Genomic DNA, 16,327 nt, shown 5'->3' on the forward strand with positions numbered 1-16,327 from the left:
CACAAAAAAAACTAAGAGTTCAAGTCTAAGAGTGAAGGGCTTCAAAAAAACCAGTTCTAGCTGGTGCAAAAAATTTCAAGAAATCAATGTTCTTAATTTCAACCGATTTTGTATTTAACCCTGACGGACATTTATCTGCGTTTTTCGGTTAATAAAAAAAGTCTACGGCCTTACCCTAAGAAAGATAATCGTTCTCGTTCTCACTCTTTTTGGTGTCATACACCCCCGGGACTGATCGGTCCCCCTTCCCCACCCTGTCCGATCTTTCTACCGCAGTCGTTCTCGGCGCTGTTCGTCAAGTTCCTGGAGGAGGAGTCCGAGCCCCAGCAGCAGGTGCGGCTGCCCGTCGAAGCAATGGCCGCCGGCACTGTGGCCTCTGCGGGACGTCACCAGTCGTCGGCGCTGGTGCCCCGAGCGCAGGGCTCTCCCCTACTGCTCCAGCCAATGGCGGAGGCCCTGCCCACCCTGGCGCCAGTGGTCGCCGGTGCCCCACTGCCTGAAGAACCACCCGCGGCGCTGCAGTCTGCGTTCCTCAAGGAGATGCTTGGTTGACACTTTCATCGGCCGCCACGGCATTCGCGAACCTTTGCGGGAAATATATTTTTGTACATTATGCGAAGCGAGGTTGAGACTTGGATCTCGTCAACTGCGAGGGTTGGAACCGAACCTGTGTTTTGGCAAAGAACAACCCGTAGGTTTAAACCAAATTTGGGAAGTTTACGTGCCACGTCAACGAAGGGCATCTGGCACGCCCCAGCAGAGGAGCAAGGATTCGTTTCGACCACCTGGGGACAGTTTGGCATGCAACCGAATTCTCGGTTACACGGTGCCTTCTTCGCAATAGGCCTTCGTCAGATTGCTGGCATTTTGGCTGGGATTCAAACCTGCCACCTGGGGATCCATACAGTGACGTAACTAGGGGGGGGGGGGGGGGGGCAGGGGGTAAAGGTGCCCTGGGCGCCACTTGGGAGGGGGCGCCGAGTCGAGTCCACCCAACATGTGCCCGATGGAAAAAAATGCAGCGGGGCTACGCGCTGCCATCTTGGGGGGCGCGAAATTTCATTTGCCATGGGCGCCGTCATATCCAGTTACGCCACTGGATCCATAGGCCTGCGCCTTGCCTCAGAGTTACCCAGGCGGCCAAAGCATGGCTTCTCAAACTGGGCTCCTAGACAGGAGTTCCTCAGAGTTTCCTCAGAGTTTCCTCAGAGTTTCCTCAGAGTTTCCTCAGAGTTTCCTCAGAGTTTCCTCAGAGTTTCCTCAGAGTTTCCTCAGAGTTTCCTCAGAGTTTCCTCCGAGTTTCCTCCGAGTTTCCTCAGAGTTTCCTCAGAGTCTCCTCAGAGTCTCCTCAGAGTCTCCTCAGAGTCTCCTCAGAGTCTCCTCAGAGTCTCCTCAGAGTCTCCTCAGAGTCTCCTCAGAGTCTCCTCAGAGTTTCCTCAGAGTTTCCTCAGAGTTTCCTCAGAGTTTCCTCAGAGTTTCCTCAGAGTTTCCTCAGAGTCTCCTCAGAGTCTCCTCAGAGTCTCCTCAGAGTCTCCTCAGAGTCTCCTCAGAGTCTCCTCAGAGTCTCCTCAGAGTCTCCTCAGAGTCTCCCCAGAGTCTCCCCAGAGTCTCCCCAGAGCTTCCCCAGAGCTTCCCCAAAGTTTCCCCAAAGTTTCTTCAGGGTTTTCCCAGAGTTGCAAAATTTTCTCAACCATCCCTAGCCTAAGTAGCAAATCTGGTGCTAGTTTTAATATAACTTGCTTTTTACGTTCTTAAAGCAATGCGCATGAAAATAAAAAAAGTTTTGCATATACATGGGGTTTGGCAACACACTTGAAAGAGCCTAGTAAAGTAAGCCAATATGCTCCTGTTAAGCCACTGAGTGCAAGTAACAAATATCATGTGTACGAGAACTCTTGCTTAAAATAATTGAAAAATGCTATTTTAAAGGGCTACAGAAGTTTCTTAAAGCTTTTATAAATATAAATTCTACATATGCTGAAACTTGGGCATGTCATATCGCAAAGGATGATAAAAATTCTTGTGCGCAAACTGAAAGATGCCCCAAAATTACAAAACGAGAAAAACATGTTAGAATATTACCATAGATCTGTTGCAACACTACTTTGACCATAGATTTGTAGCACCAGATATTACCATAGATCTGTAGCAACACTGTTTGTGAGAAATTGAAGCTACAAAAGATTGCAATGGAGAGGAGATAGCTAGGCCTCCTCGAAGTCACTAATGGCGGCCGATGTTACAATTTGAAGAACCGCGCCCTCGAACCTGGATCATATGCATTCCTTCTTGGATCGCTGGGAGGTCTTCCAATGCGTATTTGACTCATTTTGCGACCATATATTGACATCTTTTTTATGCATAAAATATGAAAATTTAAAGAGGTACTTTGGGGCTTTCTTTATGCTCCCCGATTTGCCTGAAAATTTGCTAAACACACTGACAAACATTGCTAAAAAATTTTGGCCAAATATTTGGCCAAAATAATATTTTTTCAAAATGTTTTCGAATTTGCAATTTTCATCGAACAAGGTCTCTACTGGCAATAATGAAAATGACGCCAGCAGCAGGCAGGGGTTCACTCTTTGGACTGTAGAATTTGTTCCCAGCTGATTACAGGCAGTTTTCTAAAATCAAATTAATGCTTTAAAAGCTTGCTCCAGCACCCCCCCCCCCCCCTCCCTCCGTGCAGCAGCGCTAATCAAATGCTTGACATATTCCACTTTTTGACTGCCTGCTCAACTGGCAAGTCTGCCTGCTACTGGCATCGCGGCCCTTGAAAAGTGCTAATATATGGTTTTGGCATCATTTTGAGTAGCCAATTTCACAATAACTGTTAATAATTTTGCTATACTAAATGGTATACCGGAAAGGGCGAAGGCCGGGGATTTGGGAAGTAGCTCGAAAGTACCCCTTTAACCCTTTGATGCCCAAAACGCTACTCGAAATACTGGAAACCTAGAAATCCCCGACGTTTTACACCACTCAAAATAACAGATATCTAGTTTTGAAAAAAAAAAAAATTCCTTTTTTCGTAATTATGTTTTTGAAATGTCGATTGTGAGCAACGTTAGGCATTTGCAACATTATTTTAAGTTCAATGACTGAAATCAGTTACGACCTGGGATTAGGCACTGGAATACTTCGCATGTCGCACAGTAGAGACGCTTGACACTGGATTTGCAATATTTGCGCCGGTTTTTCTTCTCTGAGTTTCGAGGTCAGTGATGCACACCGTCATACCTCGCACCCTCTGTCAGCTTTTTTGAAGATTCAAGTCAATTCACTGCTAAACGCAGGTATCCTCACCTTGCGACAGCACGTGACATAGCAGAAATTAAATAATTCTTGAGTTGTTGCTCCTGAGCAATACTGGGCGTCAAAGAGTTAAGGATAATAAAATACACTAGAATCCAAAATCTAATTGCTTTAGCAAAATATTGCGGGTTCACAGCGTACCTTATCACCGTTCGCGTACGCCTTATTATTTATCATCTGGTTTCAACACTTGTTTCAATAATAAAACCAAAAGTGTCAAAACCACATGATAATTTTAAGGCGCGCGCGAACTATGGTAAGCACGTAGCGCTCCCCGCATGCGTTTCTCGGTAAAGATTGCGGAATTGCATTAAGCTGCCGCGGCTACGACAGTGTACGAAGTCTTTCATATATAAAAAAAGTTTCGTACAGTGAATTTACTTTCGTCAATGATTTGGTAATGGTATAGACCCTTTTGCTGTTGACAAACATGAACTGCCGCTTGCGTCCCAAGCAACTTCCGGTCGCACTTTGCAAGCCTGTTGAGCTTGCTTATGTCGCCAGTCCTTGAGAGCATAAAGGCTACACGGACAACAAAGTAGGAGATATAACGAGGGCCTTCGGCTGTACAATTTTACATCTTGGAGGAGGCAAGTTGGTTTACAAGAATACTCGAAACATTGTAACAGATCTCGCATTCCTTCATTCTTTTGGCGTTCACCTGGAGGTTTGGTGGTTAAACGACTTATCTACATTCAAACAGCGGTGTTACGGTGGCCTTGTTCATTACTTTTATAAACCGGAAGTTCTCTGGGGCGTCAAAGACTGGAGCACCACCTGGTGGGGCATTCGTTGCAGGTGATAGCGCAGCCTCGCTGTTTAACCACCTTCGCGGCGTGGATTGAAGCCTTAATTTTTTTCTACCTGCACGTTTCCCTCGAGCACCATTTTGGCAGATCCGAGTCACCCGTCGACGCATAACTATCAGCCAAACACTTGGTAGTTTGTTCATTTTCGCTTGCAAGCTGTGCAGGCTCCTAAACTGCTTCGTTTCATCAATGCCAAGACTGAAAGGGGTTCCTTGGAGATCAGTTTAAACGGGTAAAAGTTCCTCGGGATTCAAAATTTTTAGATTTCCTGCATTAAAACATTAGTTCTCAGACTGGGTTCCTAAGAATACAAGACTTCCGAATTCCTTGGCTGTCTTTGCCCCTAAGTGTTCTCCCAGTTTAAGCGCCGTTTAACAATGTCGGAGCCATCCAGCGACACCTAAGTACTGTAATATCCTGAGGGATAGCCCACCAAAACTCGACAACAAATGGGTGAAAATATGGGGGGTTAACTTTCGGTGTGCTATCAAGCAAATGTAGGGAAACATTTTTATTTTTAGGTCGTACATAAAATCCCGTGAGAACGCCCACCCAAAATGGAGAGGAATGGTGGAAAACATGGGGTGGGCTATTTTTAGAAACGCGGCAAGAAAACTTCATAACAAATGTGTGATAAACACTGGGGCACCCGCTACAAGCAACGTGGCACGGGCGCTGATGCCGGCAAATTCACGATGCGATGAACGCGCTGTAATTCGCTACAAACTCTTGTGACACGAGCAAAGATATCGCGGACGCAGCAGATTCAAGTTTCACGATGCAATAAACGCGGGAACCCACTACAAACTTGCCTGTCACGGGAACCTGTGGAGCGAAAGCTCGCGCTGCAGAACCCAGGGATCCTGGGTTCGAGCCCCACCCCTGTCCGTTTCGATCTGGATGAGCATCGTACCGGCGTGCGGTCGTGTATCACTACTGCGTGATGCACGTTAAAGACCCCAGGCTAGCGGTTGTACCGCACTGGCTAAATTTCTCATCTACAGCTGGGAGACTCGTCGCCCCTGTGAGGCAGACCAAGTTCTAGGCTGTATAAACACACACACAACCCAATTTTTTGTCACGGGAACCGATATCGCGCGCGCAGATCGCGGACAAAAACGCGGGAACCCGCTATGAACTCGCTTGTCAGACGCACGAATAGAGTTGGTCGTGGTCAGACGTACCGGTACTGCAATCGCGCGGTTGATGCGTTTCCCGCGTGACGTCCGACGGGAATGGGGGGGGGGGGGGGGGGGGATGTGTTGGAAATTTTGTGTTACGGATATTTAGCCAGAAAAACAAGATGGGCGATGTCTCGGGGGAGGGCGTCTTTTCGGGATTTTACAGTGTGTCCCTGCCGAACTTATTGCAACAATGGACAATGAGTCAAAGATAACTACTTCCCAGTCAGCAATGTTTGCTTACATTCATGTTACGGATATTTAGCCAGAAAAACGGGATGGGCGATATCTCGGGGGAAGGCGTCCTTTCGAGATTTTACGGTGTGTCCCTGCCGAACTTATTGCAACAATGGACAATGAGTCAAGGATAACTACTTTCCAGTCAGCAATGTTTGCTTACATTCATGTTACGGATATTTAGCCAGAAAAACGGGATGGGCGATATCTCGGGAGAGGGCGTCCTTTCGGGATTTTACGGTGTGACCCTGCCGAACTTATTGCAACAATGGACAATGAGTCAAAGATAACTACTTCCCAGTCAGCAATGTTTGCTTACATTCATGTTACGGATATTTAGCCAGAAAAACGGGATGTGCGATCTTTGGTGGGAACGTCCTTACGGGATTTTACGGTATGTCCCTGCCGAACTTGTTATTGCAGCAAGGGGCAATGAATCAAAGATGACTGTACTTCCCAGTCAACAATGTTTGCTTACACTCCGCCGTAGCTAACTAGCTGCATTTATGCCGAGGCCATCCTAGATCTGAACACTACGATTACAAAAAGTGGGCCATATTTCGGTGTTCAAAAGAAATAGCAAATCGACCCAAAATTGGGGGTAGGTCATCTTTCGGGGCAGGGCCATCTCTTTGGAGATTACGGTATGTGGCAAATATTCCTCAGTACGTACTAGGGGTATGTGCATTGTTCTTTACGACGTTTGACTGTTGAAGAGTATGACACTTGAAGTACTGCCACTTAAAGGGACGCTGAATGAAACATTTCAGTGTCTATAATAAGTGACGCACGGTCTTTCCACGAGCCACGGCAGCCGCCGGTGTGAGCACACGCAGCGAAATTGACGTCATCATATCCCCCATTCGTGAATGGGAAATATGATGTCAATTTCGTTGCGTCTGCTCACGCACACCGGTGGCTGCTGGGTCGTGGAAAGATCCTGCGCCACTTATGATGGACACTGAAATGTTTGGTTCACGAATGGGGGATATCATGACGTCATGCAATTTCATTGCGTGTGCTCACGCACACTGCCGGCTGCTGGCTCGTGGAAATATCGTGCACCACTTGTAGACACTGAAATGTTTCGTTCAGCATCCCTTAAAGTATACTTTGAATACTGTATATACTGCATTATAGTAATTCGAATATTTGAAGCAACCATACAGGTGAGAACTGCACCTTCGGAAAGAGTTTGATCACTAAAAGTGTACCAATTTAGTGTTTTTATGAAACAAAAAAAGTAAAAAGTCCTAAAATTTAATTTAAAAAAAATTATGCATTGCTGGACGCTCATTTTCCGCCCATATGTAGCTCTAGCGGTCCAAACCTTGTGCCAAAGTTTCACAAGTACCGTAAAATACCGGAGTGCCCACCTCACTGCCGCGGTATTTTACGGTATCTCTAATCGCATTTAAAAGTTGTGATTTTCTGAAAATTTCGATGGGAAAATGGGGCCCATTTGAAAATCACTTGGTAACTTTTTTCAATAAGATAACGTTCAGTTCTGAAGCTTTGGAATCTGGTACAGACTGCTAGTATTACATTTAGGCAGAGAATGAGCATTCGGCGCTGCATAGTTCGTTTTTGCAATGTATATATATATATTTTTTTTTATTTATTTATTTATTTATTTTTTTTTTGGGGGGGGGGGGGGGGAAGGGAGGGGGGACATTTTGTGCACTTGAAACATTTTTTTTTCCTTGTGAAACCGGAATTCAAAAATTCTTGCGTTAGGTTTTGATTAGCTCTGGGATTAAAGTTTGGAGCTACCAGAAAAGACATCAGATTGGTTAATTAGTTCGCTATTTAGCTAAAACTAGCCGTGAGTCCCGTGACAGGTCAAGAACGAAATGGAAGCTCCTCGCACCCCTTTCCACCTCAGTGGAACGAACGGTAGAGGGGAGGTCACCTTCTCTCCAGCGTTCGCACTACTAAAGTGGAAAGAGGTGGGAGGAACTTCCGCTTAGTTCTTTACCTGTCATTGACTATAGTCAAAAATTGGTTTTGGGCTCTACAGGGTGAAAAATGTCATCCTTGTACATTGCTTCAAACTGAAATGGTACTGCCAGTAAGCTGTGATATCAAGCAGGTGCAAGCACTCCTGACCATATGTCCAGAATGAAAAGGAACTTCCTACTACTTTTTCTTGGCAAAAATCTTTTTCTTGGCTAAAATGGTTCCTGCAGGTAGCCCTGCATTTATGAGCAGAGGAATGTCTGCATATAAAACTTTATTCTGCAAATGCATTTACACATTTCTGTTGGTCTAAAGCGCAAACATTTGGGGAGATTCAATCTGGCAGCCCATTCTCAAAGTCGCTGCCAAAGATATGGCACACCGGCAAGCATTGCATGCGTAGTTCAGGCACGTCTTGAGTCCAGGCAATAATACTCTCACAGGTCACTTGTTTTCGCGCCAAGACAACGCGAGCAGGGCAATCGGGAGGTCAACATGCCCAGCAGGCCTTCCGACGCCATGTGGTTCTCAATCGTGTGGCACAGAATGGTCATCGGGACAGGGCCACCCATAGAGGCTTTCAGCGTTGCAGCAATTCTTTCACCCGAAGCTTGGCACACAGCAGCACATATGTTCTTCGAAGTTTGCAATCCAACGACCACTTCGGTTCACGGGCTGCGGTTCCATAGTTTCCAGACGAGCAGTCCAGGAGGCCAACATGCCCAGAAGGCCTTGTAACGACAAGTGCCGATAGTTTGGCACACAGGTCATTGGTACAAAGCCGCCCATAGAAGCTTTCAGCATTGCAGGGATCTTCTCACCCGAAGCTTGGCACGCAAGCGAGCATGTGTTTCTTTAAAGTTTGCCGACACAGCAATCCCATAGTTTCTAGATGACGGTTCGCAGCTTGGGCAACCGTAAGAGTCCGCCTTGCAAGGGATCACCTGCACCCACATCCTTCCACCACCATATCCTGGTAGTTCTTGAGCACGACACGCTCGAAGGCATCGACGTACAGCAGCGACACCGGCGACAACTCCGTGGGCACGCAACACGCATTGGGCACTCCTCCAGCCCGCATCGAGTTGACCAGGGTCTGCACGATGGCGTGGTTGGTGCCGTTCAGGTGGTCCGGCAGTGGAAACGGGCACACCCCGTGGCAGTAGTAGGCCTCGTAGCTCGGCGGTGCCACGATCCAGTCGTTCCAACCAACGTGGCTGAACTCTACGCGCAGCGGAAACCGGCGGCACGCGTCGCGGCCCTGCTTGGAGCCCTGCTTCCTCCGCCTCTGCATCGCCGCCCTTTTGGTCCGCTTGGGCGGAGTCCCGGCGGCCGCCGAGTACGTGAGGAGCACCGGCTGACGCGGGTCCCAGAATCGCGGTTCGTGGCGCCCTTGACGCAGCAGGAGCCGGCTCGAGTTGGAGCCCGCTCCTGCCGGCGACTCGGTGCTGACTCGGAGGTAGAGCCCGTGGTTGGGCTCGCCGGCGGCCCAGCGCTGCACAGCTGGGAAGACGTCCAGGGCCAGCCAACCGCGGCGCGGCACCAAGGCCCTAGTGTCCAGGAGTCTCAGATGGGCCTCGCCGAGCCGCCGCGTCGCCGGTCGAAGTACCTCGTAGACGCGTACCACTTCGACGGGGCTGGGCCCACCGGGACAGGATGCTTCGGCTGCGGCCAGCCGGTACAGCCGGAGTTCCGCACCCAGGAGGCTCTCTCCGGGGGTGGACGTCACGTTGAAGCGGAATCGGGCGCCGTTGGACGGCTGCTGTAGGTCCGCGCCGCGTTCCCAGGAGGTGTGGCTCCGCACGGTGTCCACGGGGCCCTTGGAGGCGAGGAAGGCTCCCTGCTCGTCTTGCCAGCGCTCGAAAAGCCTCGCCATGTGGTCGGGCACTGCGGGTGGCTTGGAGCCGGGGGGCCGCTGGGGCGCGGACTCGAGTCCTAGCGCCTGGAGGAGGTGGGCTTTGGCGAGTTCGAGGGACGGGTCTGGAGCCGTGGCCGCCCCGGCGTAGACGAGGCCGAGGCTGGCCCACAGGAGAAGCATCGGTAGAAACGGCAGCCGGGCGACCGGGGTCATGGTGGTGACAGGCGGCAACCCGACACCTGTATGTCGCAATAGGCATGGTATCAAAAGATACGCGCGACATAATGATAGCATAGCTTGCTGACCATAACCAGAGGTAGTCTTTCCTAGCAAAATGGATCGTTAATCTACTGATTTCAACATTTTGCCCGGAGAAATTGTGCGATGTGGTGATCTACACTGACAAAAGAGAAAAATCAAAATAGCCGTCCGACGATTTTTTTAGCTACCCAAACTAAACACATTTTCGTAATACGCAGACTTTTTTCTTTCGGACGAACTATTTATTACCTATCAATCCTAGATAGATATTGAGAAGACGGCAAATAAAGGGTGATGCCAAAACCAACGTTCAAATTTTCTCGCGCTCTCTAGTTAGATGACGTGACATGTATAACTTACAAGCAGGCAGTCTTTAAAAAAAAACGCGGAATTTTGCTCACGTTCTTATGTTTTGCTGCGTGAGCTTAAATTAACCAGCATTCAGCGAGTATGAAAAGTTCGCCTTTTAACACACGTTTTGCAGAAATCCCAAAAGGCCGCGCGCGAACCCTGTGCGCTCTTCTTTACCCCCGCACATCTTTTACCATGTGACACTGGAGAGAGAGAGAGAGAGAGGTAACGCAATAGGGAGTTTTCGTAGACCGCGTTTCCCCCTCCGCTAAGTTCTCCGCAACGAAGTAGCCGCTACTGCGCCTGCGCGCCGATGGCCTTGACTGAAGAGTTTCGAGTATCGTAGCGGGTAGCGGAGGGCGTTACGGGACGGCGAAAACCATCTACGAAAACTCCCTAATGACTCGCCTACTTTCGGGCGCATTTTGTCCGTCGCCTCAGTCGTCTGCTACAGCCAGTCCTGTACCCACCCTTCCCGACATTCCCTTCGGCGCCGCTGACGGTGCTACACGTTTTCCAACAGGTCTATTCAGAAACTCCAGCTACACCCCGTTCTACATGCACGTGCGAATACTGATTTTGGCCGACTATTTTTCGAACCGAGTATCGAATATTTTCTCCAAGCCTTTCTTTCACTGCTGCACCATGTTTAATTTAAATGAAAACACAGATAAACTACTTGTGAAGTGCGTTCCTTGTCCATTTCTAAACTAAGTTAATATTCATCGAACTATATTTATGTACTCTGGCCTCAGGATGTTCGATGCCTAGATTGGGATGGCAAGTAAATGACGTATATTGACATAAAATAAAACTTACATGGATGCCCAAATATACCTACTATAATTATGGACTCTGGCTTGAGGAAGTATTGCCTACCTTGGGATGGAAAGTAAAGGACGCATTTGACATAATATTAAACCTAGAGGGATGCCCTGCTATACCTTAGCGAGGAGATTTATAAATCTTCTCTATGCAAACATCTTTCCTTCAATCTAGAAGACAGTAAAGAAAACGAAAAAAAAAAAAGACAATCATGAATGACGAATGCTGGTTGTCAAGACGCGTATACTCTTGCAGAATAGCCACAGTTCAATACTGAACATTTTTGCTGTAGTGTAAATATGAACAATCACAAGATTAATTTTTTTTAATAATAAATACATTAGGCGCGCGCGTGCACTGTCTCGCTTTGAAGGTGCGCTTTCCTCCTAAGCACGCGACTGCAATATTTGAACTTTGCGAGGTGGTGATCACTGCGGATTAGCACCGTGGTGCGCCGCGGAAAAGCAACACTCGCGGAACCGACCTCCGCAGGTGTTGCCTCTCCACGGTGCGCCGGTGCTCGGCAAGAAGCGCACTCAAGGGGGCTAACTCACCGCGGTCAACGCTAATAGCGACGTGCGCGGTCGAAAGCGTCGCGGTGGTCGGCCTTCCACGATTGGCCGAATGCTGACTATGACGTCAGCAAATGAGTTCTCATGGACGGACATAAGAAGAAAGCGAGGACTTCAATTTTGACGGTGTTGACAGTGTTGGTTCAAGAACGCCATGATTACAAGCTTCCGCCATGCTAATTGCAAACACCATCGAACTTGTTTATTCGCAAGGTAATGACGTCACGAAAGGTAACCATACGAGGGCGCCACGGAAACATCTCGGCAATAATACTGTGTTTCATACTTGAGCGTTGTCAAACCTGCTGGCGCAAGCATGGGGCTCGATCTCGCTGATCATTGGCACGCGTTCTCACGCAAACGAAACCATCGCCACGCGCTCGCGCCAGCAGCTTTGACAGCGTTGTATATGAAGTATGAAACAGTATAGAAAAGGTCCAATATCGCAGTTCACATCTCGAGGCGAATATCGAATAGCGTATTATTCGAAACTGCTATTCGAACACTCGTGTAGCACTACGTTGTACCGACGATGGACCGTGGTGGACGTGCTGCCCAACCGAACCAATCCAACGCTGCGAATGTACCACGTGACCTTGCGCCCCGTGCGTCGCCACGCCCAACCGGTAGGTCACATGGCACGGCCTCGGCGCTAGACTAGATGATTTGTAGCGTTTTCTGCGGTTCAGCTAAGGGTGAAAATAACAGAACGGATAGTTCAAACTGTCAGAAAGTTGTGCGCAATCTAAAATTTGCTTTATTAGTAGGTGCGCGAACCCAAAAATGCAATTTAAATCAGTTTTTTGTCAGGTCCCTCTGAGAGAGTGTATGGGTATGGCACGGCAGACGGTTCTATACCATTTCCCCGCGTGCAGAACCCGCCGGAAAGGGCCCGTGCCATTAGCCCCGTGTTTCAAAAACCCCGCGCTCAGTGACCCCGTTTCATAATTCCCGCGTACCGTAGCGCCGTCCTTGCAATCCCTTTCTCATTTTCCTGCCGTGCTCGCTTTGGAATCAACAGCAGGATGGTGAAGGACAACCCTTGGAGGAAAAGGTTTACACCCTTAAGGGTGTAAATCAGCTCTTCTCGTGGCTACCTGGGAAAAATTGCTCGCTGCGCCTATTGGGAGATGGCACCGCAAGTAGATAGCGTAAATAGCGGTCGTCTGCGAACGCACAAAGCCTCAACTTTGGCCAGATTTTCTAGTTTTTTTTTTTTTATTTTTTTTTCTACTGTCATTTTTTACAGAAACAGAGCTATTAATATGCTTTTAAATTTCACACGGCCGTAAAACTGACCTGCTCGGTCAGGGCTGCCAACACAGAATTCGAATTTCCCTAGCGAACGCCTGAAATTTCCCTATTTCTGCCGAAATTTCGCTCGCTTGCCCAAGACATTGCATCATACTATTTTTTCACCTAAAAAAAAAAAAAAAAAAGTTTTGCGCATTGTTCATATTCCGGCGCGAAGTAGTTCTTACGAGATCTGGTTGTCGGAGAAAAAAGCGATGCTTTTGGCGTTTGGAACAGTTTGAGGGGAATTTTTGGGCACCCTATATATCTGAAATTTTATAGGCCAATTATAATTTTATTTCGAGGTTTCAATTTTCATCCGTTTTCATCGCCCCCGTCAAAACTATGGAGGAAGAGATCACCCATGTGGAAGCTTCTGAGAGCGCCGCTGTGCCTTTTCGAAAAGAAAAAAAAAAGCCTGAGTACAAGAATAAATACTGCGATGTCTAGAAATATAGACTTACCATGACTAATAATCTTTCGTGAAGTTCCGTGCACGAAATGGTATAGTTACTGTGTGTGTGTGTGTGTGTGTGTGTGTGTGTGTGTGTGTGTGTGTGTGTGTGTGTGTGTGTGTGTGTGTGTGTGTGTGTGTGTGTGTGTGTGTGTGTGTGTGTGTGTTCGAGTTTGAGAACTCTCGCTTATGTTACACCTTTTGTTTTGGACATACTATTATAAAAAAAACGCTACTGAATTCATTAAGCAGTACCATGTTCTGATGGCGTGCATAACATCTAAGGCGAAGATACGGTTTCATTCGTGAGTCTGAATTTACCGCGGTAACACTTCCCCTCGCCAAATTTGCTTTAGCCACAGTTTTAACCCGATAAACACATTTTTTTCTTTTTTTTTTTGCAAAACGGACGCGAGGCATAAATACTACATAATATATCTTTCATCTCAAAAAATTAAAGCGATGCAAAAAAAAAAAAAGAAAACACGAATAGGTGACCGTTTCCGCAATTACGAATGTTACAAGTATGCCGTTTTGTTCTCGTCAATATTTCACACAAAGCACGGCATATCTAAGTTAAAGAATTGTACAGACAATGATTATTCTAGATAGTCGCTAAAACTACCTCCGCTACAGCTGGTTGAAGCGGATGTCAGTGCGGCGAATAGTCTTCATAGTTCGTCCCACGTCACCGCAGCTTCCTTTTCACACCATTCTTACATTAATGAATGGCTGACCATACCATAGTAACCACTCAACCATATTTTATTATTAAAAAGGGTGTATTATTTGAAATAAGGGTGCTGAAAGGGTGTAGTTATAGGTGTCAACCTCTGGAACGCCCTTTTTACACCCTTTAGGAGTGTAAAATTTCTTAAACTACACGCGCGATTTCGCGCGCACGCTCGCGCAAAGGAGACACAGAACAAAGCTACGCGCTCGCGCAGGCGCGTTGTAACACTGCGTATCTTTTCACGAGGCGCTACGGAAACTATAGTCTAACACTGTGGCCTCGACAGCGTTGCGAAGAAGAGTGAAGGTGCTCGTTTAATTGAGCACGCGCTCATGCATTTTCATACCCCAATATTTTCTGAACCGGCGATTTCTGAAAATGGCTTTACCTCGTGAGTTGGTGTGCCCTGCAGGATATAAACAAACTTGCCGCTTTTCAATTGCAAAAGAAAAAAAAAAAGGGAAATGTGTCGTGCTTTGTATGTTTCCGCCGGAAGAAAAGCAAAGTTGCCCGAATAATGCACTTTCACGCCGTTATAGTTGTGCTTCGTGATCATATACGCAGCAGCAAGGCCGCCGTAACAAATGGGCAATGGGTAAACAAATTCGCGCGGTTCGGATGTCTAAAGTATAGGCCGACAGAAGCCAGCTCTGTGCACAGGGTGATCCCCCGCAATCCCATTTTTCCCAATTATGGTCTCAAACCTGCGCACTTAAAAAACAAATCCAACCTTCCTATCTTTCTTTCGCAGTGTCCCAATCTCGGCGAACGAACGGCACTGTTCACGCGGACGCGGGCTTCGCCGAATAGCAGACGACACGCGCGCTACGCAACCGTCTCCTCCGACAGCGAACTGGCGAGTCCGTTCTTCCGCGATAAAAACAAAAACAAAATAAATACAAAATAAAAATGAAAAGAAGCGAGCCTCTAGATACACCGCTCAGCCTCGCTCTCCTCCTCAACCGCCCGAAGTGGAGCAATGCTAAATAAGAATGCGTGACGCGCATTCCGCGGAAAACGAATGCAGACCATGCAGACGACCGCCGACGACCCCGCGACTCTTTAGAAGAGCGCGCGACGACACGCTGGCTACATGCATTTCTATCCCAATCGCGCAACGGTCCAAAGCGTCTCGTACTCGACGGGACGCGCAAAGGCACCCAGCAGAGATTAGCACAACGGATCAACTCAGATTAGGCACGTTACGAAGGTTCACAACGACGCAGGTACCACGCGCAACGCACGTCTTGGCCAACGTCTCGTCGCTCCTCCACCGACAGTACCTGATCGTCGGCCGCCGGTACCCCTTGACAACGCTGACGAGCTTCTGACGACGAAATGTCCAAGCCGTTTTAGCAGCAGCGCTGTTTAGCTGCCGAACCACCGGCACGGCAACGATGCGCGCAGGGTCCCACGTCCATCCGCGGCCGCGTCGCGTCGCCAGGACCGTCGAGTTGCCCTCAAGCAACTCGAGGCCAGCCAGCGGCGCGTCCCGCGGCGCATGCGCGAGGTGCTCTTCCCCTCCCGTCTTCTTCCCCCTCCGAGTCCACTTCGGCAAAAACAGGTTTCCGTTTGCCGTCAAAGAGCGCGTTCGGAACGTGGAAGATAAGATGAGCCGCGCGCCCGCAGCCAGCAGCATCCGCCCCGCTGGAGCCGTTGGCGCCGATCTCCAAGACGCGTGTCTCGGGACCGTTTTCTCGGAAGCTCTTCCGGCCGGTAGACAGACTCCTCCGCCCACCGTGGGATACTACTACTACTACTCGGGCTGGCGGCAGAAGTAACCAGCGCCCCCCCACCGTCCTATTGTATGCCAAGGCGGCTCTAGACGGGCCCTTCTGGCACGCCTTGCAAGATAGGCATCGAAGACGTACCGTAGGAACAGTCTCGAGAAGGAAGAAGGCGTTCTGGAGAGTTCCCCTGGTTTCAAATACCTTTGCGAACAATAAAAAAAATAAAAACGAAATTGGGGGAACATGGGTAGACAGATTGGTCGATGAACCTCTTTCTTACACTGTGACCTTCTGCAAGGTTATGCAACTCTGTATTGGGGATAAGAGGAGGATGGACAAGAAAATGACGCGGTGATGATAATTAAAGAAAGATGGGATGAAAATGGTCAATGAGGATAAGCAAGGAGATAGAATGAACATTCTGAACAGTGCCTGAAGTCTCCCGTAAGTTGGGGGGGGGGGGGGGGGGGGGGGTCCCTACAAGAAGGTGGTGGGAAATGAAGAGGGGGGGGGGGGTTATGACGAGATGTAGTAGATGCAGATAAAATAAAACCCACTGTTGACTCTGCCCACGCTTTATTTGCAACCCTCGAATTGCTAATCAATGTCACATCCCTAAAAAACAAGCTATTTTATTGCAATCATATGATTTTGATTTCACTAATGCAGGGGCTTCGGAGGAGGATCTCAGGCTACCCGTTAAAATCAGTGTGGCGTCTGAGATCGCCTCAGACCTCCCAGACTTT

The 16,327-nt window shown here is 48.3% G+C and overlaps 2 protein-coding genes across 3 annotated transcripts in view; one reads left to right on the forward strand and one right to left on the reverse strand.

Moving 5' to 3' along the window:
* The window catches only part of LOC115314982 (thyroid receptor-interacting protein 11), a 56,573-nt gene extending 55,949 nt beyond the window's left edge, over window positions 1–624 (forward strand). For both annotated transcript variants that reach the window (XM_042288669.1, XM_042288670.1), the window contains one exon: window positions 277–624. In XM_042288669.1, the coding sequence (XP_042144603.1) occupies window positions 277–552 (276 nt within the window). In that variant the 3' untranslated portion in view covers window positions 553–624. The remainder of the gene's footprint in view (window positions 1–276) is intronic.
* A 7,137-nt stretch (window positions 625–7,761) lies between these two features.
* Window positions 7,762–15,373, reverse strand: LOC8041511 (bone morphogenetic protein 2). The gene is made up of 2 exons (XM_002414736.4): window positions 15,135–15,373; window positions 7,762–9,601 (listed from the first exon to the last, which is right to left on the reverse strand). The coding sequence occupies exon 2, from the start codon at window positions 9,573–9,575 to the stop codon at window positions 8,445–8,447; it is 1,131 nt and encodes a 376-aa protein (XP_002414781.3). The 5' UTR covers window positions 9,576–9,601; window positions 15,135–15,373; the 3' UTR covers window positions 7,762–8,444.
* Window positions 15,374–16,327: the final 954 nt, after the last annotated feature.

Source organism: Ixodes scapularis, unplaced genomic scaffold, assembly GCF_016920785.2.
Source record: "Ixodes scapularis isolate PalLabHiFi unplaced genomic scaffold, ASM1692078v2 PGA_scaffold10__122_contigs__length_95168666, whole genome shotgun sequence".
In the NCBI taxonomy this organism is placed as follows: Eukaryota; Metazoa; Arthropoda; class Arachnida; order Ixodida; family Ixodidae; genus Ixodes; species Ixodes scapularis.